Source organism: Hypanus sabinus, chromosome 4 (genome assembly GCF_030144855.1).
Source record: "Hypanus sabinus isolate sHypSab1 chromosome 4, sHypSab1.hap1, whole genome shotgun sequence".
In the NCBI taxonomy this organism is placed as follows: domain Eukaryota; kingdom Metazoa; phylum Chordata; class Chondrichthyes; order Myliobatiformes; family Dasyatidae; genus Hypanus; species Hypanus sabinus.
Window position 1 is genome coordinate 111,134,501 of NC_082709.1, and position 26,231 is coordinate 111,160,731.

General features: G+C 39.8%; 1 protein-coding gene across 2 annotated transcripts in view; it reads right to left on the bottom strand.

Moving 5' to 3' along the window:
* The window catches only part of LOC132393091 (calcium-binding protein 39-like), a 70,892-nt gene that overhangs the window by 32,701 nt on the left and 11,960 nt on the right, over positions 1 to 26,231 (bottom strand). For both annotated transcript variants that reach the window (XM_059967877.1, XM_059967876.1), the window contains exon 2: positions 11,427 to 11,561. In XM_059967877.1, the coding sequence (XP_059823860.1) occupies positions 11,427 to 11,534 (108 nt within the window). In that variant the 5' untranslated portion in view covers positions 11,535 to 11,561. The remainder of the gene's footprint in view (positions 1 to 11,426; positions 11,562 to 26,231) is intronic.

Genomic DNA, 26,231 nt, shown 5'->3' on the forward strand with positions numbered 1-26,231 from the left:
AGGAGAATTCGCTCACAAGCTGGATAAGCAGAGTATCCCAATACTTGCTTAAGGTCCAGATATGTAGGTTGCCTACCCCTGTTCAATCCTCTCAAAGTAATGAAGTGTAGCAGGCTATCCCAAGCCACATAAATGTAAAAAGATTTTAATCAGCACTCAGCAAGTACAAGTCCTCCTTTCAGATTCTGCAACCTTCTTCAATTAGGAAAAGGGCAGACAGCCATTATGTTGCTTTTGTATGCCACACATCCAGGATTAAGGGAATATTTACCAAGGTGTTAACCATTTCCAACAGAGGAACAAAGTATAATACAGTATGTTCAAGTCTGCAATCCCATTTTAAAATTAATTTTATTCTTTATTTCTAACACATTTTGTTTATTAAAACAGACAATGGAGTGGGGGGAAAGAGTCAGAAAGAAGCAACACAAAAAAGAGGGTGTATGTGTGAGAGTACAACAATGGGAAGTGTGGTTCAATGAAATCATATGAAAAATCAAAAGTAATTTTTACAAGGTAACAATATTTGAAAAAAACAAATATTTAAAACAAGGTTGAATGGCTTAGCCTAAGTACAATACTTTCACTAATCCAATATGATATAAAGAGTTAAACAAAATCCCTCTGTCACATTAATATTTTAAAGACCAAGTTAAAGCCAAGAATTTGATCACACTGTGCATGTATTAGTATACAGATACTCAGCATATGTACATCTAATGTGTTAACTATCTTTTAACTGGAGACGTTAATCCATTTCGATGAATGATTCAGTGCCATTTTCAAATATTTTACAACAACTGAAATTCAAACCTTTGGCAGTTCCTGAGCTTTGATGGCACCCAAAGCATTCATATTTCAATTATCTTGCATTTCATCAGAAGAGAGCAAATTCAAGATCTACACCAGGACTTCAGAACAAATATGCGCAGCATTGTGGGGCGGGAGGTGCAATCTTTGAGAAAAAAAATTATTAAACCAAGACACATTCAGCTGAAGACAAAAATATTCTTCACACTGCTCACAAAAAGGGATTTCATTTGTTCTTGTCGCCATCTAAATGGCCAATGTCAAATGTTAAATCTGGTTATTCTCTCTCACCCCTACAGACAGACTTCATTTGGTTCCATTTATGAAACAAGGCATTAACTGAAAATGGGTACAACAATGAAAGTCCTTTCATTCCAAGAAATCCAAACAAAATGTTTTAAAAGCATAACATTAGAAGGTTTAAGATGGTAACCATTATATAACTGCCAAAGAAAGTGACAGTAAACTGTCTAAGAGACTATTGTCCGTAAGCATTCACATCAACCATTATGAAATGCTTTGAATGGCTGGTCATGGAACACATCAAAATCCTTACTCTCAGCAACACTGAACCCTTTCCTGTTCGCTTATCACTCAAATTGATGTGCTGATGATGCAGCAGCCTCTGCCCTCCACTCTGTCCTGTCCCATCTGAAAAATAGAGTCTCATATGCCAGACTGCTGTTTATAGACTTCAGCTTGGCATTTAATGCCATCATACTCCAGAAAGTGGTGGGGAAAGCTGTCCTTGCTGGGTCTCAACACCTCTCTCTGCAACTGGATACTGGATTTCTTAACAGGAAGGTCAGAATCAGTCCACGTGGGCAGCAACATCTGTAGTTCCATTATGCTGAGCACTGGTAGCCACCAAGGCTGTGCACTTAGCCCACTGCTGACACATGACTGTGTCACAAAATTCAACTCAAACCATGTCATCAAGTTTGCAGATGACACAAAAGTTGCTGGCCTCATGAAGAACGATGAGACGGAGTACAGAGAGGAAGTGGAGTGGCTGATGGATTGGTGCAAGAAGAACCACTTAAGCTTGAACACCATCTTCCAGTTTAAGATGGTGCTACCCAAGGCATGCGACAGCTTACTGGTAGTTCAAAGGGCAAGAAATTTGACTAAAATCATTACTAATAATAGCTTTTCTGAAGAAAATTGGAGTAAACTATCACCACAAACAATGAAGTAGTAAGTAGAGGAAAGCTGATTCGAAGGGTACAGCACAAAGCCAAAACACAATGCTCAAAATGGGATCACAGAGGAGTTATATTGCTGTTGGAGATGGATTTGGAGTGAATGATTTGAACAGGAGTCAAGCAGAAGAGTTTAGACACCTGCCCACTAAACCAGGTGAGAAATTAGATTGCTCCAGGCCGATTTGATTAGATCGATAATGGCTTCAGATGGGGTGGCATCACTGTGCTGGGGTCTAGATCCTAGAACGAGGCACTAACTGATGCTTGGACAATTTAAATGCCAATCCAAATAGACTGGAAAGCCCGTGTCAGGAACAGAGGGAATGATTTTGCACACTTTCCTGCAACTTTCATTCATCTCTTGGCAGTGAACTGCTCTGACTGCTGTGCTACAGAGACTGAGGCTTGAGTTGACCCAGCTATTCCAGGGAGCAGATCTAAGGACTCAGTCTGGTTCAGAATGCTGTTGCTTGCTTCTATTGTTTGCATGACTTTCTTTTTTTCTCTCTCTGCACAGGGATTTTGTCTTTATTTTAAATTGTGTTTTACAAGTTTCTTGTGGCTCCCTGTAAGTAGGCAATAACATACATTCTTTGATAATAAATGTACTTTGAATTTAAATTTTAAGATCAAGGAAATCATTGTGGACTTCAGGAAGGTGTAGATGTACAATCCCCCTCTGTGAATACATAGCTCCTCTGGAGAGAGTTAAGTGCACTAAGTTCCTGGGGGATCACATCACAAATGACCTCACCTAGTCCCTTAATTTCACCTCCCTGAAAAAGGCGGCACAGCAGTGCCTCTACTTCATAAGAAGATTTAGGCAAGCAAGGCTCCCCCACCTAATCTTAACTGCATTTTACAGGAGCACTATTGAGAATGTCCTGACAAGTTGTATCGCCATCTGGTATGGAAGCAGCTGAGCATTGTTCTGGAAGTCCCGACAAAGCAATATTAGAACAGCTGAGAGGAGCATAGGGGTTTCCCTATCATCCAACGGGGACATTTATCTGGAGCGTTGCATATGCAGAGCCCTTAGTGTTATTAAATATCCCACCCATCCATCCAGCATCCTCTGACTCTCTGCCATCAGGCAGGAGACTCTGATGCATTAAAAAAAAGTCAGGATGGGAAACGGTTTCTTCCCCCAGACTGTTAGGCTTCTGAACTCCCTACCACACTGTATTTGAGGTGTCACTGGCTAATACATTCCATACCTTACAATATTTAATTTATGCACTTTAATTGGTTATTTATGTTCGATTCATCTGTAGATTTTACCCTTCCCTTTACAAGTTATTGTAATGTGGTAATGTGTACAACTGTGTTTTATACCCTGGTTCAGAGAAACTTTGTCTCATTTCTATATACATTATATACACATGTATAATGCTCTGGTTAAGATTTCTACTGCTATGCTATATTAGCAGCTTTCTGTAAAAGTAGTGGGTCCTGCTGGTGATATTGTTTTGGGTTCGGCTAAAGATAAGGAGTCACGTTGTCCAACTTTGGAATGTTGGTTCAGCAACCAGGATTGCCTTGGTACTCTTGGTAATTTTCCACCCAATGGAAGATCTGGGAGAGCTGGGTGGTATCAGATTTCTGAAGGACAGTTGTTTGGTTTAGGGTCTTTGGATCAGAGCTGCTGAGCAGGGCACAAGGGAAGATGCTGCCGAATGCCTTTCGAAAGAGAGACCCCATTTGTAAGAAGTGCTTTGTGCAGACAGATGGCACCAAGGAGTAAGTACTAATACTCCTGAGAGAGCCAATTCGTTCAAAATGGTCTTCAAGGGGGTCAGACTGTGGCTGGTGTCCTTCACGTGGAATGTAGGCTCAGCATGCGAGTAAAGCAATACTCTCAACAACTCCAGAAATGAGCTCCAATGTTTATGTGCACATTGGAATGGTAATGGGCCCTTTTAATTTTCTTTTCCTTTTCTGTAAGATAAAGTTCAACATTGGTAAATTCACTTTCTTTATAATTTAATGCTGATGTACAATCTGTCATTTCTGGGTTACCGATAACTGTATGGGCAATACTTACACAGCATTCACTCAAACTGACGTTCTTTTAATTGTAACATCCCGACATTCCTGTTTGATTGAACCCCAAATCATACCAACCCTAGACATATAGCAGTGGCCTTCTCACCGCTGAGTCACATGGCTGTTAACAGTTGGCTAACAAGTCAGTTTTTTTTTCCTTTTTAAATCTTTTTATTAATTTTAAACAAACATAAATGAAACATGAATACAGAGTTTGAAAGTACATAACTAATAGGTTAAGTATACATTCATATAGATGATAATCCATATATAACCTCCCAAACTCATAGTAATTACGAAAAAAGGGAGTAAATAAGAAGAAAAAAAATCCCCAAAAAAGAAAAGAAAAAAACCTAACCAACATGGGCCATTGCATTATGTCAAATATACACAGTAGCGTTAATAACTCCGCACCTCCATCCAAATAATTAAGGATAATAGAAGCAGGGTTTAGCAAGTCAGTTTAACTGATATGAAAATGTTGGATAAATGGTCTCCAAGTTTCTTCAAATTTAACTGAAGAATCAAAGACAATACTTCTAATTTTTCCTAAGCTCAAACAAGAGATAGTTTGAGAAAACCACTGAAATATAGTTGGAGGATTAATTTCTTTCCAGTTCAATAGGATAGATCTTCTAGCCATTAATGTAACAAATGCAATCATCCGTCGAGCCGAGGGGTATAAACAAATATTATCCAGCATTGGTAAACCGAAAATTGCAGTAATAGGATGCGGTTGCAATTTGATATTCAGAACTGTTGAAATAATACCGAAAATATCTTTCCAATAATTTTGCAAACAAGGCAAGATCAAAACATGTGGGTCAATGAAGCTACTTCAGAATGACATCTGTCACACGTTGGATTAACATGAGTGTAAAATTGAGCAAGTTTATCCTTGGACATGTGAGCCCTATGTACAACTTTAAATTGTATTAGGGCCTGTTTAGCACAAATAGAAGAGGAATTGACTAATTGTAAAATTTTCTCCCACTACTCAGTGGGTATAAGACAATGAAGTTCTTCTTCCCATTCCTTCTTAATTTTTTTTGATACTTCTGGCTGTATTTTCATGATCATATTATAAATGGTGGCTACTAAACCCTTCTGACAAGGATTCAGAGCTAAAAATTTTTCCATATTGCCCACTGGACATAATTTCAGAAAAGACTAACATATTATTCAAGAAATTTCTAACTTGCAAATATCTAAAAAATGAGTTTTTTATATTATATTTGTTAGATAGCTGTTCAAAGGACATAAAACTATTATCTAAAAATAGATCACGAAAACATGTTATACCTTTTGTTTTCCATAATACAAAGGCTTGATCCATAAAAGAGGGTCGAAAAAAAAGTTAAGATATAATAGGGCTTGATAAGATAAACTTATTCAAGCCAAAAAGTTTACAAAATTGAAACCATATTCGCAATGTATGTTTAACTATGGGATTAGTTATTTGTTTATTTAATTTAGATAAAGAAAAAGGAAGTGAAGATCCTAAAATTGAAAACAATGAAAAGTCTTGTACAGATTTACATTCCAAATTTACCCATTGTGGACAAGATGCTATAATCGATTCTTGTGTCCAAAATATTAAATATCGAATATTGACTGCCCAATAGTAAAATCTCAGGTTTGGCAAAGCCAAACCACCCTCCTTCTTAGGCTTCTGTAAATATTTTTTGCTTAGTCTAGGATTTTTATTCTGCTACAGATACGAAGATATTTTAGAGTCAATAATATCAAAAAAAGATTTAGGAATAAAAATCAGTAGTGCTTGGAATAAGTATAAAATTTTGGGTAACACTATCATCTTAATAACATTAATTCGACCAACCAATGACAAAGATAATGGGGACCACCTGGTAACAAGTTGCTTAATTTGGTCAATTAAAGGTAAAAAATTAACTTTAAATAAATCCTTATGTTTCTTGGTAATCTTAATACCCAAATAAGTAAAATGATCTGTAACAACTTTAAATGGTAAGTGTTTATAAATTGGAACTTGCATATTTAATGGAAATAATTCACTCTTATTAAAATTCAGTTTGTAACCAGAAAGGCTACTAAACTGAACAAGCAAGGACGAGATAGCAGGAATAGATCTCTCAGGGTCAGATATGTATAGTAACAAATCATCAGCATATAATGATAACTTATGTTCCTTCCCCACGGGTAATACCCAAAATATTAGGTGATTCACGAATGGCTATAGCTAAAGGTTCCAAAACAATGTTGAATAGTAAAGGACTTAAAGGACAGCCTTGCCTCGTGCCACAGAATAACTGAGAAAAAGATCTTTGATTATTGGTGAAAACCAAAGCCAAAGGTTTATAATATATATTAACTTAATCCATGATATAAATTTCAAACTAAAATTAAAATGCTGCAAACGTATTAAATAAATATGGCCATTCAACTCTATCAAATGCTTTTTCAGCATCTAAAGAAATGACACATTCTGGTATTTTGGATGGAATATAAATAATATTAATCAATTTTCTGATGTTAAAAGATGAATAGCAATTTTTAATAAATCCAGTCTGATCCTCAGAGACAATTCAAGGCAATATATTTTCTCATCAAGTGGCCAAAATTTTACTAAAAATCTTAAAGTCCGTATTCAGCAAAGATATAAGCCGATAGGATGCACATTCAGTGGGGTCTTTATCTTTTTTAAGAATTAGAGAAATAGAGGCATCATAAAAAGATTGTGGCAATTTACCTACAGTTAACACATCTTTAAAAATTTTACAAAGCTAAGGAGAGAGTATAGAGGAAAAGGATTTTAAAAATTCTGCAGTATAACCATCCGGACCAGGGGCTTTACCTGAATTCATTGAAAAAATAGCCTCTTTTATTTCGGTTTCCGTAACAGGTGCGTCTGGAAGTACACTATCTTCTGTAGTTAATTTTGGGATATTCAATTTTCTTAAAAATTCATCCATTATAGAAGAATTGTCAACAAATTTCGATTGATATAAAGAATTATAAAAATCTTGAAAGGCTTTATTTATCTCTTTATAATCAATCGTCAAAGCGCCATCTCGTTTACGAATCTTAATAATTTGTTGTTTAACCGAAGCAATTTTCAATTGATTAGCCAAAAATTTGCCAGATCTATCTCCATGTACATAAAACTGGGTTCTAGATATAATTAACTGATTTTCAATCGAAGAGGATAATAACAGACTATGCTCCATTTGAAGTTCAACTCTTTCTTTATAAAGTTCTTTGCTAGGGGTCACTGAATAAATCTTATCAATTGCTTTAATTTTATCAACCAATGTTAATATTTCAGAATTAGTTTGTTTCCTAACTCCAGCAGAGTATGAAATAATCTGTCCACGAATAAATGCTTTAAAGGTGTCCCATAATTTTCCACTAGAGATCTCTTCTGTAAAATTTGTTGAGAAAAACAAATCAATTTGTTGTTTAATATAATTAAGAAAGTCTGGGTCCTGCAATAAAATAGAGTTGAACCTCCAAGATTTGGCATTAGAAGATGAATCCATTGTCTTAATAGATAGCTTCAAAGGTGCATGATCAGAAATGGTAATAGAATCATATTTACAATCGATAACATCTGTAAGTAAATTATGATCAATAAAGTAGTCAATTCTTGAATAATTATGATAAACATGGGAAAAGTATGAAAATTCTTTGTCACTGGGGTGTAAAAAACGCCAAATTTCAGAGATTCCAGAATCAACCATAAAGGAATTAATAAGAGAGGCCGATTTATTCAGAAGAGCTTGGGGGGGAGGGGGCTTAGATCTATCCATCGAAGGGTATAAACAACAGTTAAAATCCCCACCCATTATCAGCATGTACTGATTCAAATTAGGAAAGGATGTAAATAAACACTTAAAAAATTCAGGACAATCAGTATTCAAAGCATAAACATTAACTAAAACAACATTTTGATTAAAAAGCAAACCAGTAATAAGCAAAAATCTACCTTGTGGGTCCGAAATTGTTTCATAGTGTATAAAAAAGGTTGAAGAATCTATAAAAATGGAAACGCCTCTTACTTTGGCTTGGGAATTCGAGTGATACTGTTGGCCTTTCCAAGACCTAAAGAAACTTTGACTATCCACCTTCCTCACATGAGTCTCTTGTACAAAGATAATATTAGCATTCATTCTGTGGAATACTTCGAATACTTTTTTCCGTTTGATTGGATGATTTAAATCATTAGTATTCCAAGAAACAAAATTAATAATCTTATCCATATTGCCAATATTTATTACAATTAACATACAAGGTTAAACAAAAGATGACCTCATGAATCTGGAAGAGTGAAGTAAGTTCAAGGAGGAACCGGAAGTCATGACACTGCAACCATTTTTGTAGTTTCAAGTCAGTCCATGAAGTAAAACTAAGCGTGAAGCAAGCAAAACCTCCCCCTCCCTCCACCCTCAAAACCCCAGGAAAAAAGCCAAAAAGAGGCAAGCAGGCAATCTAAAATTAATTTTACCCCCATGTCTCAAGACAGCAACTCAAACAAAGTAAAAAAACAGATACAACCACCCATATTTTAAGGGTTAATATAACAAAGATTAAACTATAAAATTAGTGTTTTTTATATATATATATAAAACAAAAGGATTAAAAGGAAAAAATAAACTAAAACGTTAAAACCCATAAATGGGTAACATTGTATTAGTATTTTAAAAGAAAGTCCTTAAACTTATTCAGACACATCCAAGCACCAAGGTCTTTTGGGGAAAAGAAACGACATCTTAGAAAAGATTTTTACAAAAAAAAACATTAATATTTAAGCGTTAAAATATAAAAAATGTATATGAACTTAAAAGAACCTAATGAGTTTCTTTCAAAACAAACAATAATATAAAAAGAACAAACTCAGGATAAACCAAAAAAAAAACAGACCTTTACCGTGTGTAAGAAATACACTATTAGCCATCACAAAAATCATCAAATTATAAAAGATCCAAATCTATAGGCTAATTATTAGCATGAAGTAAAGAAAATTTAATACAAATAGTAAAATTACAATAGACTATAGGTGCAGAAGTAGACCATTCGGCCCCTCGAGCCTGCACTGCCATTTTGAGATCATGGCTGATCATCTACTATCAATACCCGGTTCCTGCCTTGTCCACGTATCCTTTGATTCCCCTATCCATAAGATACTTATCTAGCTCCTTCTTGAAAGCGTCCAGAGAATTGGCCTCCACTGCCTTCCGAGGCAGTGCATTCCAGACCCCCACAACTCAAGTAGTTTTTCCTTAACTCTGTCCTAAATAACCTACCCCTTATTCTCAAACCATGTCCTCTGGTACTGGACTCTCCCAGCATCTGGAACATATTTCCTGCCTCTATCTTGTCCAATCCCTTAATAATCGTATATGTTTCAATCAGATCCCCTCTCAATCTCCTTAATTCCAGCGTGTACAAGCCCAGTCTTTCTTTCTAACCTCTCTGCGTAAGACAGTCCAGACATCCCAGGAATTAACCTCATGAATCTACGCTGCACTTCCTCTACAGCCAGGATGTCCTTCCTTAACCCTGGAGACCAAAACTGTACACAATACTCCAGGTGTGGTCTCACCAGGGCTCTGTAAAATGCAAGAGTATTTCCTTGCTCTTGTACTCAATTCCCTTTGTAATAAAGGCCAACATTCCATTAGCCTTCTTCACTGCCTGATGAACAAAGACTCCTAGATCTCTTTGTATTTCTCCCTTACCTAACTCTACACCGTTCAGATAATAATCTGCCTTCCTGTTCTTACTCCCAAAGTGGATAACCTCACACTTACTCACATTAAACATCATCTGCCAAGTATCTGCCCACTCACCCAGCCTATCCAAGTCACCCTGAATTCTCCTAACATCCTCATCACATGTCACACTGCCACCCAGCTTAGTATGATCAGCAAATTTGCTGATGTTATTCTCAATGCCTTCATCTAAATCATTGACGTAAATTGTAAACAGCTGTGGTCCCAATATCGAGCCCTGTGGCACCCCACTAGTCACCTCCTGCCATTCCGAGAAACACCCTTTCACCACTACCCTTTGCTTTCTATCTGCCAACCAGTTTTCTATCCATGTTAATGTCTTCCCCCCAATGCCATGAGCTTTGATTTTACCCACCTATCTCCTATGTCAAATCGTAGTAAAAAAAAAGTACTATTCTTCAAGGAATCTTTGAGCATCCGCTGGAGATTTGAACCATTAAGTTCCATCTTGGAGAGTAACTCTCAATTGTGCTGGAAATAACAGCGCTTGTTTGTAGCCTTTCTGATGAATTTCCGACATAACTGATTTAAAAGCCATTCTTGCCCTTATAACTTCGGGACTATAGTCTTCCAGAAGACAAAATATAAAATTTTTAAAACTGATCATACCCTTTTTCCGGGCAGCCCAAATCAAACGTTCTTTGGTATGAGGATTATGAATCCGGAGGATCACTGGTCGTGGTTTCGCACCTGAACCTGGTTGAAAACGAGAAATGCGATGTACACGATCGATTATTGGAGGGGTATCCAGTACTTCTGAGCTGAAGACGTCCATTAAAAATTTAGAGAAAAATACAGTCAGATCACCGTTCTCAAAATTTTCCGGAAGCCCAATTATCCGGAGATTTTGTCTTCGAGACTGATTTTCAAGATCAATGATTTTAGATTTATAACGATCCAGCAGTTGAGAAGTCGAAGCTTGCTGGTGTTGCAGAGTTTCAATTTTGCAATCTCTCTGGTGAGCGGCATCTTCAAGAACTAAAATTCTTGCTTCTTGTTGTTGTTGTAAATCCAGTGCAAATGATTGAAGTTTTGCATCGACTGTCTTTAAAATTTCATCAAGCGCAGAAAGCTTTGGGGTTAATTTATTCTCCAGTTTTTCAAGTCTCTCGTCCATAAGTTTCGCCATTGCTTCCAAAGTTAACGGTTCTTTCGTCTGTTTCAATTCCTTAGGTTCTCGTGGTTTAGACATTTTAACGAGTTGAAAATGATTCAAACAGTTGAAAAAGATTTCATAAGTATGAACCCCTTTAGAATAGGTATAAACAGGTCAATTAGGGGGTGTTTGTAGGTAGAAAAAAGTAAAAGGATTGGAGCGAAGCCTAAAACAGTCTCACTCCATAAGCGCCACCTTGAGACCTCCCGTCAGTTTTGTATACAAGCTGAGTGAAAGGATTGCACATGCATATAGTTAAACGACAATAAACTTGACTTGATAATTACTTAATTCAATTGTAGAACTTGTATTGAACAAGATCAATTACTATAGAATTTCTTTTGTCAGCTTTCAACTACACTCCATACTGCACATCTTCTCATACATTGATCAAGATTATTCCCAAATGACAGCATCTTTTCAAGCCACATTGCATACCTTTTCAGCCTTCTTGTCTGAAATATGCTGCTTTTCCAGCATTGCCATGTTCTCTTTGAGATTTCTTACAATGTCTGCTGGACTTTTGTGTGACTTGAACAGCGGCATTTTCGTTTTATTTCACCCTGGATTTACCTGTAAGTAAATAAATTGGGGGAAATAATTAATTCTCACATTTTAATTTATTCTACAAACATTTTATAATAATTATTAGTCACATTAACTTCACTCAATGTAGTTAAATGTCATTAAACTCAGTGGGCCGGAAGGACATATTCTGTGCTGCATCTCTAAAACTAAATAAATAAATATATTCATAAGGTCCTGTTTTATCAGGAGCTTCAAAGTTACCAAGAATGACTGGAACATCAGATTTTTCTCCATTTACATAATCTGGTAAAGTGCAGGAAGTTTTTCAACTACCATTTTCTACTGCGTCATTCATTCCCAGATCAATCACCATGCAAAAAGTGAGTGGGGTAATTAAAACATAGTTATTTTTTGCCCTGCCTAACCACCATCCACCCTTGCATATTAGAGATGGTGAAAAAGAATGTTTAAATAAGTAGCAGGATCCCACTACTAGGATTAGTAGGAAGGCTAAGGAGTTGGAAATAGCCAGAGTATCTCTGTTGCTAATTTGAGACAGGATACAAGTTCAACCTGAAGGAATATGTTCTCCAAATATTTCATGGTAGAGATAGTTTTTAAACATGTATAAGTAGTGTCCTCTAAAACTACACATCTTGCAATTCAGATTCATGATCTAGATGGCAACATAATAAAAAGTAACAGACTAATTTTGTTCTCACAAGGAATAGCTGGTTGTTGAATTTTCCACAATACTGACTGCTTCAGTCTGGAGGAACCTACCTACAATATTTAAAAACTGCTCTGTACATCATGTAACCTTCATGGAATCAGAAGCTAAAGGAATTCAGAGCCAACAGTTAGACTTTAACTAGTTTTTGATCTGGCTAAAGAAGCATGAGGAATCATTAATCAAACCTAGCTCAAACCACTAGAGAGGTAATGTTGCAACTACATAGGACCTTGGTCAGACCCACTTGGAGTACTGTGCTCAATTCTGGTCGCCTCCATGTAGAAAGGGTGCAGAGCAGATTTACAAGGATGTTGCCTGGACTGGGGAGCATACCTTATGAGAAAAGATTGACTGAACTCGGCCTTTTCTCCTTGGAGCGACAGAGGATGAGAGGTGACCTGATAGAGTTGTACAAGATAATGACAGGCATTGATCGTGTAGATAGTCAAAGGCTTTTTCCCAGGGCTGAAATGGCTACCATGAGAGGGCAGTTTTAAGGTGCATGGAAGTAGGGACAGAGGAGATGTCAGGGGTAAGTTGTTTTTTTAAAAAAAACGCAGAGTGGTGAGTACGTGGAATGGGCTGCTGGCGACGGTGGTGGAGGCGGAAACAATAGGGTCTTTTAAGAGACTCCTGGATGGATACATGGAGCTTAGAAAACTACAGAGCTGTGGGTAAGCCTAGTTAGTTCTAAGGTAAGGACATGTTCGGCACAGCTTTGTGGGCCGAAGGGTCTGTATTGTGCTGTAGGTTTTCTATGTTCTAAGGCGGGAGAATGTCGTTGATAGACAATAGGTGCAGAAGTAGACCATTCGGCCCCTCGAGCCTGCACCGCCATTTTGAGATCATGGCTGATCATCTACTATCATTACCTGGTTCCTGCTTTGTCCCCATATTCCTTGATTCCCCTATCCGTAAGATACCTATCTAGCTCCTTCTTGAAAGCATCCAGAGAATTGGCCTCCACTGCCTTCCAAGGCAGTGCATTCCAGACCCCCACAACTCTCTGGGAGAAGAAGTTTTTCCTTAACTCTGTCCTAAATGACCTACCCCTTATTCTCAAACCATGCCCTCTGGTACTGGACTCTCCCAGCATCTGGAACATATTTCGTTCCTCTATCTTGTCCAATCCCTTAATAACCTTATATGTTGCAATCAGATCCCCTCTCAATCTCCTTAATTCCAGCGTGTACAAGCCCAGTCTCTCTAACCTCTCTGCGTAAAACAGTCCGGACATCCCAGGAATTAACCTTGTGACTCTACGCTGCACTTCCTCTACAGCCAGGATGTCTTTCCTTAACCCTGGAGACCAAAACTGTACACAATACTCCAGGTGTGGTTTCACCAGGGCCCTGTACAATTGCAAGAGTATTTCCTTGCTCTTGTACTCAATTCCCTTTGTAATAAAGGCCAACATTCCATTAGCCTTCTTCACTGCCTGCTGCACTTGCTCATTCACCTTCAGTGACTGATGAACAAGGACTCCTAGATCTCTTTGTATTTCTCCCTTACCTAACTTTACACCATCCAGATAATAATCTGCCTTCCTGTTCTTACTCCCAAAGTGGATAACCTCACACTTATTCACATTAAACATCATCTGCCAAGTATCTGCCCACTCACCCAGCCTATCCAAGTCACCCTGAATTCTCCTAACATCGTCATCACGTCATACTGCCACCCACTGAGTATCATCAGCAAACGCTGATGTTATTTTCAATGCCTTCATCTAAATCGTTGACGTAAATCGTAAACAGCTGTGGTCCCAATACCGAGCCCTGTGGCACCCCACTAGTCACCTCCTGCCATTCCGAGAAACACCCATTCACCGCTACCCTTTGCTTTCTATCTGCCAACCAGTTTTCCATCCACGTCAATGTCTTCCCCCCCAGTGCCATGAGCTTTGATTTTACCCACCAATCTCCTATGCGGGACCTTATCAAATGCCTTCTGAAAATCGAGGTACACTACCATCCACTGGATCTCCCTTGTCTAACTTCCTGGTTACATTCTTGAAAAACTCCAATAATTAGTCAAGCATGATTTACTCTTGGTAAATCCATGCTGGCTCGGCCCAATCCTATCACTGCTATCTAGATATGCCACTATTTCATCTTTAGTAATGGACTCTAGCATCTTCCCCACTACTGATATTAGGCTGACAGGTCGATTGTTTTCTCCCTCCCTCCTTTCTTAAAAAGTGGGATAACATTAGCCATTCTCCAATCCTCAGGAACTGATCCTGAATCTAAGGAACATTAGAAAATGATTACCAATGCATCCGCAATTTCCAGGGCCACCTCCTTTAGTACCCTAGGATGCAGACCATCTGGACCTGGGGATTTGTCAGCCTTCAGTCCCATCAGTCTACTCATCACCGTTTCCTTCCTAATGTCAATCTGTTTCATTTCCTCTGTTACCCTATGTCGGGGGTCGGCAACCTGCGGCTCCCGAGCCATTTGTGGCTCTTTCACCTCTGTGCTGCGGCTCCCTGTGGCTTTGGGAAATAATTGGTCAGTATTTAATTAAAATGTATTTTATGTTAGTTTGTTAGCTTTTGAAATGTAATTATGGTGATCTTGTACAACCTAAGTGTAGCGACACATTTCCTGCCACATCCGAAACGGCTCACAATTAGCCAGCATTCCGGCTAAGGGAGATAGCCTACGGGGGTTTGTGAGTACGCGTCTTTTGCAGCATCTGCGTCCATGGGGGCTGGGTTGAGGGAGGCTTAAAAGCAAGGCTGTTTAGTTCGAATAAAGCTATCTTTGACTGCAGTTTACTGACACCGCTACAACGTGTTTTTATCGCTGGCTGTCCAGACGGAAGGTGCTGAAACGCTTTGTCGCGTGTCTGGAAGAAGTGAAAACTTTCCTGGGCAGCAAAGGGCTCACCTTTCCTGAGCTGGAACAGCCAGAGTGGCTGGAAAAGCTACACTTCATGGTAGACATGACAGCGCACCTGAACACGCTGAACACAGCTCTTCAGGGGAAAGGACGTACAGCCCTGCACATGTTGGAGGATGTTTTGGCATTCGAGCGCAAGTTGACAGTGCTTGCCAGAGATTTACAGAAAGGCACTTTGTCTCACTTCCCCAATTTGAGAGAGTTCAAACAAGGTCACGACATGATAATTTCGGAGTATTTACATTCTGCAATCATCGCAATGCAAACATCGTTTGGGAAACGCTTCTGTGAGTTCAGAGAGGAAAAAAACACATTATCCTTCCCGGTCACTCCCTTAAGCATCGATCCTTCCCTACTGAATACGACTGCATTGGCAGGTGTGAGTCAACCTGATCTTGAGATGGAACTGGCCGACATAGCCGACAAAGACATATGGGTGTCCAAGTTTAGACGCTTGACAGCAGACCTTGAAGATGTTGCCCGTCAGAAGGCCGTTCTTGCTCAGAAACACAAATGGAGTGATATTGAAAACCTCACAGATGACAGCTTGCGATCCTGTGTAAAGATGAAGGTGACATCATACAGCCCTGATGTGCAGACGCTGTGCGCTGAGGTCCAGGAGCAGAAATCCCATTAACCAAGTATGATAAATATTTTAATTGCCTATTATTTTACTTATATTCATATTTTTTCATTGTTCAGTGAAATAGTCCTTTCATTTTTCAGGATGACAGCTGGCTGACGTTATTTTTGGTTTGCTGCTGGCGGAAAATTTAAGTTCGGCGTTTTTCATAAATACAAGAAGGACTCAAATAGACATTGAATATTTTACTTAAAAGTAACTTTCAACCCAACGTCTTTTTTTCGGAGTTCAAAATGTTTTTGTTGCATGCAGAAATGTAATTTCGTTTTCTCTGCAGGAGTTCATCAATTTTATAAATGCAACACATTATAGTTTGTTTATACATAGCATAAAGGCAAAAAAAACGTTGTATGCAGTGTTATTTCATTTTAAATGTCAAACGGGTTTTGCGGCTCCCAGTGTTTTCTTTTCTGTGGGAAACGGGTCCAAGTGGCTCTTTCAGTGGTAAAGGTTGCTGACCCCTGCCCTATGTCCTTGGCCCATCCATACATCTGGGAGATTGCTTGTGTCTTCCTTAGTGAAGACAGATCTAAAGTACTTATTAAATTCTTCTGCCATTTCTGTTTCCCACAACAATTTCACCCAATTCATTCTTCAAGGGCCCAACATTGTTCTTAACTATCTTCTTTCTCTTCACATACCTAAAAAGGCTTTTGCTATCTTCCTTTATATTCCTGGCTAGCTTGCGTTTGTAACTCATTTTTTCTCCCCGTATTGCCTTTTTAGTTAAGTTCTGTTGTTCTTTAAAAATTTCCCTATCATCTGCCCTCCCACTCACCTTAGCTCTGTCATACTTACTTTTTTTTAAAAAAATGCTATGCAATCTCTGACTTCCTTTGTCAACCACTGTGGCCCCTTTCCCCCCTTTGAATCCTTCCTTCTCTGGGGGATGAACTGATTTTGCATCTTGTGCATTATTCCCAAGAAGTTCCACTGTCTTTTCTGCTAGGATATCCGTCCATTTAACTTTGGCCAGCTCCTCCCTCATGGCTCTATAGTTTCCCCTGTTCAACTGTAACACTGACACCTCCGAGCTGCAGATAAAAACTTATCATATTATGATCACTACCTCCTAATGGCTCCTTTACTTCAAGATCACTTATCAAATCCTGTTCATTACATAACACTAAATCCAGAATAGCCTTGTCCCTGGTCGGCCCTCATACAAGCTGTTCCAAGAATGCATCCCATAGGCACTCTACAAACTCCCTATCCTGGGGTCCAACACCAACCTGATTCTCCCAGTTCATCTGCATGTTGAAATCCCCCATAACTACTGCGACATTACCTTTGCCACATGCCAATGTTAACTCCCTATTCAACTTGCACCCAATATCCATGCTACTGTTTGGTGGCCTGTGGACAACACCCATTTGGGTCCTTTTGCCCTTACTGTTCCTCAGTTCTATGCACACAGACTCTACTTCTCCTGATCCTATGTCCCCCCTTGCAAAACACTGAATCTCATTCCTCACCAACAAGGTCACCCCACCCGCTCTGCCCACATTTCAGTCCCTACGATAGCACGTATACCCTTGTACATTCATTTCCCAGGTCTGATCTCCCTGCAGCCATGTCTCAGTTATCCCAACAACATCATAGTTACCCATTCGCACCTGGGCTTCAAGCTCATCCACCTTATTTCTGACACTTCGTGCATTCAGATATAGAATCTTTAGCCCATTTCTCCTCTCTCTGTTTGAATCGCTGCCTGTTGTGCTTAACCCAGCTCCCCGAACTCCCATCGGGCTATACGCCCCTAGAGTTTTGTTGTCCTTCCTAAATTTACTTATTCTTTCTGCACATTTAACTAAATGTTCCGTCAGACCATCCCTCTGTACATGTGTCCTCCTTCTCTACTACACACTTAATATTCCGGAACCGTGTAGTCCCCACCTGTCCTTTATTCTTCATCTCACTATCCTCTCTCACATTCTGGATCCCCGCCCCCTGCAAATTTAGTTTAAACCCCACCAAGAAACACTAGCAAACTTCCCTGCAAGAATGTTAGTACCAATCCAGTTCAGGTGTAAACCGCCCCTTCGGAACAGATCCCACCTTCCCTGGAACAAAGCCCAATTATCTAAAAACCTGAAGCCCTCACTCCTGCACCATCCTCTCAGCCACGTATTAATCTGTATAATCTTTCTGTTCCTTGCCTCACTCGCACGTGGCACAGGTAGCAATCCTGAGATTGTTACCCTGGAGGTCCTGCTCTTCAGCTTTGCACCTAACTCCCTGAACTCACTACGCAGGACCCCCTCACTCATCCTACCCACGTTGTTGGTCCCTACATGGACCACAACATCTGGATTCTTGCCCTCCCTCTCGAGAATAACCTGCACCCGATCTGAGATGACTCAGACCCCGGCACCAGGGAAGCAACATACCATCCGAGACTCCCGATCTTCCCCTCAAAATCTCCTATCCGCCCCCCTGACTATAGAATCCCCTATCACTACCGCTCTCTTCTCTTCCCTCCTCCCCTTCCTAGTTGAGGGTCCAACCTCAGTGCCAGAGACAGGACCACTGCAATTTGTTCCTGGTAGGTCATCCCCACCAACAGTATCCAAAACGGTATACTTATTGTTGATGGGATACTTAAGTTGTTCCCTATCAACTTATTGTTGATAGGGAAAATACACTCAGTGGCCACTTTACTAGGTACCTTCTGTACCTAATAGGTATTAAGAGTGTATGTTTGTGGTCTTCTGCTGCGTAGCCCATCAATTTCAAGGTTCAATGTGCTGTGTGTTCAGAAATGCTCTTCTGCATACATGGTTGTAAAGTGTGGTTATTTGAGTTAGTTACCTGTTAGCTTCAACCAGTCTGACCATTCTCCTCTGACCTCTCCCATTAACAAGGCATTTTCGCCCATAGAACTGCTCACTGGATTTTTTTTGATTTTATGCACAATTCTCTGTCAACTCTCAAGACTGTTGTGCAGTTTCTGAGATAATCAAACAACCCCATATAGCACCAACTATTATTCCATGGTCAAAGTCACTTATATTTCTTCCTCATTCTGATGTTTGGTCTGACAGCAACTGAACCTCTTGACCATGACTGCATTAAGCTGCTGCCATATTATTGGCTGATTAGATATCTACATTAACGAGGTGTTCCTAAAGTGCTAATTCAGTGTAAATCAGCCCTGATCGAATGGCAGAGAAGACTCGATGGAATGAATGGTCTTATGGCTTATAGGCTGTGAGCAAGAAGGTGGATTTACAATCAAAAATATTGAGAGCTAGCTCTTTAATAGTGGAAGTTTGTAAACATAAATTAGCTTTCAAGAAATGGGGCAAACACGGGGGGGGGGGTGGAATAATGCAGTAAAAGTTCAATGTTTATCGAAAACAATTTTATCTGCAATCACATGAAGATTTATACTTCTTGCATTGTAATAGACATTTTAAATTAAATCCAATTTAACAGTTTTGTGCCTATAGTTTCCCTACTGGCAATTCTGGGCCTTGGCCTGGGTGAGAACAGCAAGAAGCAAAACCTTTGTGAAAGAAAGATTTTTTAATTTAGAGGAACTGAACAAAGTTATTTCTGGCTATCACATAAGTGGTTAAATGATCAAATCACCATCTTCCCCAGCTTCTGAAGAAAGATACATGTGATCACAAAAGAACATTCTCGTGAGCAAATTCGCAGAAAATACTTAAATATAGCATTTTATTATTTCCAGAAACTATCAATTTTATCTATGTTTAATTCTTTATCTATAATGGCAAACGAAAAATCTAAAATGCATGTAGTGCTTGGGAACACGAGACTGCTAAATGCTGATGTTGAAACATGGTTGCACAGAACAAACTGTTGTTAATGACCATAACATTTACAAGTCAACATCACAGGCCAGAATTGGAAGCATTTTCCAGTTTACCCCTCACATGAAAATTGACTACTATTTTGAACAGCTATTTTAAGCTTACTATCACATCTAAAAATAAGGATCCCCCCCCCCCAAAGTAATAATGTCAATCTAACATTCTAACAATGCATTATTTATTTTAATCAGCTAAATTTAGGACAATTCAGTGCAGGAAATCTTAACCAACCAGCAGACAAAATTACAAGTAAAGTTCCTCCTATTATAGGAATGGAAAGACATGAAAAAACATTTAAGCAGTAAGAAGTCATAAAATGGAGCATTTAAAAACCATAGATTCATAATATCACACACTTTGCTGTATCTCATTCAACTCCAAGTCCAGACTGATGGTATATATCAATCTTAGCTGCAAAGAGGCAAGGTATTAACTCTACAGTAATTCCACATTTTCTACAGTCATCCTACCTTGCGCCAAATCACAAGTTACCAGTTGTTTCAAATTTAACCACAATTTAAACTCAATCTCTAAACCATAGCAACTTTTGTTGCTGTATCAGATTTCAAAACATGCATTAGACATGAAGATCTCTTCTAAATTTCAAAAAACAAAATTATTTTCAAATTAAATACCAATTACTAAGTTATATGCATGTCTCATCAATAATTATGGATGCTGGAACCCCTGCAAGTCACATTTATTTTGCGAACTGTAAACAATGCTGAACAATTCTATAAAGACTGTGTGCTGCTACTAACATTGAACTGAGGGGAATAACGCTCATAATGATTCTTGGCAAGGTATACATCTCTAGAGTTAGAAAATACGTGATAGCATTGCACCAGTGGTAGTTTTATGCGTGCTCTCATGCATTTTATAACACTACCCTAAAATAAGCATTCCTGAAAAGTGGCCAATATAAAGTACAGCATGTATATTCAACCTAGTGGTATTTTGTCAGTGATCCCTCAACATTGAAATTTGTCACAATGATAGCCAAGTTCAAGCACTTTTCATCAAATGTTGTTATAAAATTCTACATTGAAAACTATGTCATTGGTGGCACTTGCGGTACAGTGCCCAATTTCAGTAGAGTGAATGATTTCATTTTCAGAAAAATATTTGTTGTTTATTTTGGAAAAGTCAATAAAAACCCTAGGACACATAATCACATGGATTTGTACAGAACTTATTCAGGAATTCAAATAAGTAATCACTTTTTGTATATATTCCATATTAAAATCAGTACAGCAGAAAATGTTACCCCACCCCCCAAAAGGTAAAAAACTTCATTTGGAGAGATTTCTGGAGTTTTATCAGTCATGATATTTTCCATATTGTTGTATCAAACCAAAACAATCTTAAGCTTTTGTCATAGTATATAGAATTACAGTACAATAATTCAAATCTAGGCCCCATTTGGTTGTAAAATGTATTTAGAAAGCAGTCTTTGATTAAACTTTGTTTTCCATACTTTCATAACCTATTATTAATCATAATTTTCTAAGTCTTCCACAACTTCATCTGAACTTGCCACACTCTGAGGTGGATGCCTGGTTCTCACAGTCTGCCAGTCTACACATGCCAGTACACCCGAGGCCATTTGCAACACACATACATCTTGGGAGTGAACTTTGTTTTGGACAGTTACAGGCCAGTAGATCCAGGATGGCATCAGGTGCTGGCTGGCCTTCCATCCAGTGCACCACCATCTGTTCAGCTTCCTCTTCTCTCTCCATCTTCCATCCTCTGCCAACAGGGCTTGGCACTTGTGGGTCCTTCTCCAAACATCTTCTCCATATACCAGCCTGGTACCTGGCTTGCTATGCATGTTTTGTTAAGCAGTCCTTGCATGGTGGGAGTTGATGACCCTTGATTTCACCTCTTTTGGCACAGAAAAGGTGATACCCGAGCTCATTAACCATGGTGGTCGATGCTTTTGGGGCATACAGGAAACATGTAAATGCCTCCAGTTTGTCCATTAGTTCTGGGGAGAGGTCCCATTCCTGACACCCAACTCTAAGAATGTGTCCTGAGTTTCCTGTTGCTGGTCATAAGTTTTGGGGCACTTGTTTTCCCTTTGCCTGCAAAAGCGCTTATAGTGTCACATCCTGTATATGCGTGCAACCCGATGAAAGCCCTACAAACCTCTATGCCAACAGTGGCAGCAACCTTCCTGATGTCTACAAGCCTTGTACGGATTCTGGTGCCACACTTCTGGAACAATGGGGCCTCAATCTTGTCACAAAATGCTAAAGACATGATAAAGACATCTGTGTCTTCTGAGCAGATCACTACAGTTGCACACAGAATCTTCTCCAGTAGCTTTGCTCTGTACTCCCCCTTCCTCCATTCATGGACTATGAAGCTAATGAGACTATTTTTGTTACTTTGGTCAGGAAGCTCCTCCACTGCCTCACCATCTGTGTGCCTGTGACACCTTGCAACTCATGACCAGTCTCTTCACCCCGTAGAGATCTTTCACTATTATTGATAGAGCTCTCCTTGTATGTGTCGAACACAACATCTATTCTGCTACTCTGCCTGCCTTCCCTCAGAACCATACCCAGAATTGTTGTGGCAACATCTCTGTAAGTAATTTGATCACCTTTCACTCTTTGGACCAAGTTCATTCCATCAACCACTGTAGCAGAGTTTCCTGGGAGTTGCTCTGCTACTGCTACATTTTTCTGCAAGGTTGTGGCTAAGGTAGCTTTATTTGTCTTTCTCAGCAATCCTTCTGGTGTAGACAGAGCCCAGGGCAATGGTCCAAGGGGATGAGGAAGGATATCCTCCATACATAGTCTGCGCCCTTGTGCCATCACTATGATACGTCCAGACAAAGACCTGTCTGTTTTCAAGATGATCACCAACCCACTTGATTTCACTTCTCTCTTCTTACACTTATCACTAAATATTTCAACTTGGTTTTCTTTGCTGGTGGGTCTTCCTCTAGTTTCTCATCCTTGAAGGTTGCTCACCAATCTCATATGCCTTCATCAGGTCGAAGGCAATGTCCTTTGCCGAAGAGATGCTAATGAGATCCTGCTTCTCTGCAAATGGGTTGGCCCATTCACGTATGAGGCTAACCACTGCTGAAACTGCTTCATCATCTTTCTGAATTCTTGGTCGCTGTAGCTCTGCATGACAAAGCTCTGATTTGTTGCCTTGCACCATCTCCCTTAACTGTCCCAGGAATGCACTGCGGTGCTCAGCTGTTATGTAGTTACGCTCGATAGCGCCAGCGTTCAGGCTGAACTGTAATGTGCCTCTATGAATCTGTGTGTCTTTGTTCACTGTGGCTTCAATAGCCTGGTCCACAGGGATCTGCCCAACGAGGTTGTTACTTGACAGCTGCACTGAGAATTGGTCTGTCTTGAAGGTCTCATGCACAGAAGGATTCTTCTCTGGGAGGTTCATCATCTGAGCAAAGGGGACAGGTACATGGCACAATTCATCTTATCATAGGCAAAGCACCATGGGATCATGGTTCTTAAGCATGGAGGTACAACTCCCAGTCCCCTTCACGAGAGGTGTGCAGAAGCTCAAGTACTACATTCTCTACCATGTCAATGTATGATATCCAGAATGTGGATAGCTCTCCATTGTTGTGACAGAAAGCTACCACCACTACAATGCTATCACATATTTTCTAGCACTAGGGGTGTATACCTTGCCAAAAATCACTATAAGAATTACTCCCCCCAAAACGGTACTGGTGGCCCAAATTTGGGGTCCTGGCTCACGGACTAAATGGTAGTAGTGAGGAGAGAGGCAGGTCGAACTCAGGCAGACAAGACGGGCTTAGATGGGGGATCCTAGCTGACACACAGTAGTGAGATGACCACCTTAATCTTTTTAATGGCTTGGTGCTTAAACTGGTTAAATATCAGTTTGGTATTTGCTCTCAGACCCAGGCCCCACAGCTTCAATCCAGCATGAAATCTCAATTCAGTTAAGCTGTCATGGCCATACCTGCATTCTCAAGAGTTTAGTTCACAGAATCCTTCAGGATACTGTAAAAAAAAATGCCAGGTCGTTCAAACGGTTCAAAAGCACAACTCCCAACGGGAAACTACAGGCTGCAGAATGCATTGATCACTATGCATAAAAAACATATTGTAAAATAGTTAGTAGTTTTATTAACTGCTCACCAAACGTCACCATATATCACCAGCTCCATCTTGGAAATTCAATGTTGAATGCAAGGCATCTCCTTTTGACTAAATGGCAATTGAACTCATTTCTTAAACTAAAATAAATGCAACAAGTTTAACCCTTGATCAATAAATTTGCACATCAACACAATGCTTCAAATTCAAAGAGTCCAGAATATGAATTGCTTAGTTTCATATTTATTAGCTATGAAGATGAAAGACTGCCAATGTCTAGAAAGAAACAAGGATCTGAAAGTCACAAAAGTGCCAATTGCCACTGCACTGAAGCCAGGGTATCCAGGGTGGGTAAGGATTTGGATTGTGCTGGCTGCTTTACTAAGGCTGTGAGAAGTATAGACAATGTCCACAGAGGGAAGGAATGGCCCAACTGAAGTGCCGGAGAGGTTTTCTGGATTCCCAGATCACAAATGTGTAAAAAAAATTATGATAGGGACAGATAAACAGGATGGTAGCAGTCTTTACCCAAAGGCAGGGGAGTCCAAAGCTAAGGTCTAGGGTGAAAGGGGAAAGATTTAACAGGGATCTAATGGGCAACAATTTCATGCAGAGAGTGGCGAGTACATCAAAACAAACTGCCAGAAGTGATTGAGATAGGTACAATCATTTAAGAAGCCACAATGTCTATAAAAAGTATTTACTCTCCCCTCCCCCCCCCCCCCCCCCCGGAAGTTCTCATGTTTTATTGTTTTACAACACTGAATCACAGTGGATTTAATTTGGGTTTTTTTGACACTGATTAACAGAAAAAGACTCAAGTCAAAAGTGAAAACAGATCTCTACAAAGTGATCTGAACTGATCACAAATATAAAGCACAAAATAATTGATTGCATAAGTATTTACCCCCTTTAATATGACACACCAAATCATCACTGGTACAGCCAATTGGTATTAGAAGTCACATATTTAGTTAAATGGAGATCACCTATGTGCAAGCAAGGTGTTTCAACTGATTGTACCTGGACACACCTGTGAGTCAATATCCTGGCAAAAACTACACCATGAAGGCAAAAACTCCAAACTACTCTGTAAAAAGTACAAGTCAAGAGATTGATACAAAAAAATTTCCAAGTCACTGAATATCCCTTGGAGTACAGTTAAGTCAATCATCAAGAAATGGAGAGAATATGACAGTTGTAAATTTGTCCAGAGCAGGCCATCCTCAAAAACTGAGTGACCATACAAGGGAACTAGTGAGGGAGGCCACCGAGAGACTTGCAACATCTCTGAAGGAGATACACGCTTCAGTGGCTAAGATGAGAGAGACTGCGCATATAACTGCTGACCGGGTGCTTCACCAGTTGCAGCTGGGTGAGTGGCATAGAGAAAGCCACTGCTGAAAAAGAAACCCACATGAAATCTCAGCTAGAGTTTACCAGAAGGCACATGGGGGATTCTGAAGTCAGCTGGAAGAAAGTTCTGACAAAACAAAAATTGAGCTTCTCGCCATCAGACTAATGTGGCCTCTGTCGGTCGTGGTCGACCATGGGTACTGTGCCTCTGGTAGTCACTGAGAGTGGCTTCTCCAGGGCACAGTTGATATGGAGATCCGTCTGTTGCCCATGCAATGGGACCGCCCTCTCCACGCTGATGACAAGTCCAAAGGAACGATGAAAGTCGATACGGTTTGGTGCCAGCAGCATCACAGGAGTTGCGGTGCCAGGGCTGGGTACAGCAGTCAGCCGCCTTCGGGACTCCGACTCTGGATTTTTCCCTTGGAGTTTACTCCCAAAGCCTTTCCCGTGAGCGGGTACAGCGTCGAGTCGTGCCACTTTTTATTGTCATTTCCACCATAACTGCTGGTACAGTACACAGTAAAAACAAGACAATGTTTTTGAGGACCATGAAACAGTACAAGCTACATAAAACAGTACAAAAACTACACTGCACGACATAAAACAACACAGAAAAAACTATACTAGACTACAGACCTGCCCAGGACTGCATAGAGCGCACAAAACAGTGTTTGAAGCAGAGAAGCGGAGGTTTGAAATCAGAGTTTTCCCTCTCCTAGATGAACTACCATCCATGGTTAACAAGCCCCATCTGCCCAGAGCAACTAAAAGCTATCATTAAAGATACAACATTCCTACCATGAAGCATGGTGGTGGCTGCATCATGCTATGGGGATGCTTCACTGCAGCAAGCCCTGGAAGGCTTGTGAAGGTAGAGGATAAAATGAATACAGCATAATACAGGGAAATCCTGGAGGAAAACCTGATGCAGTCAGCAAGAGAATTGTGACTTGAAAGAAGACCTGTTTTCCAGATTAAAAAAAAGTCCCCAAACATAAGGCCAAAGCTACACAGGAATGGCTTAAAAACAACAAAGTTAATGTCCTGGAGTGGCCAAGTCAGAGTCCAGACCTCAATCCAATTGAAAAGGACTGTTCACTCATGATCCTCATGCAATCTG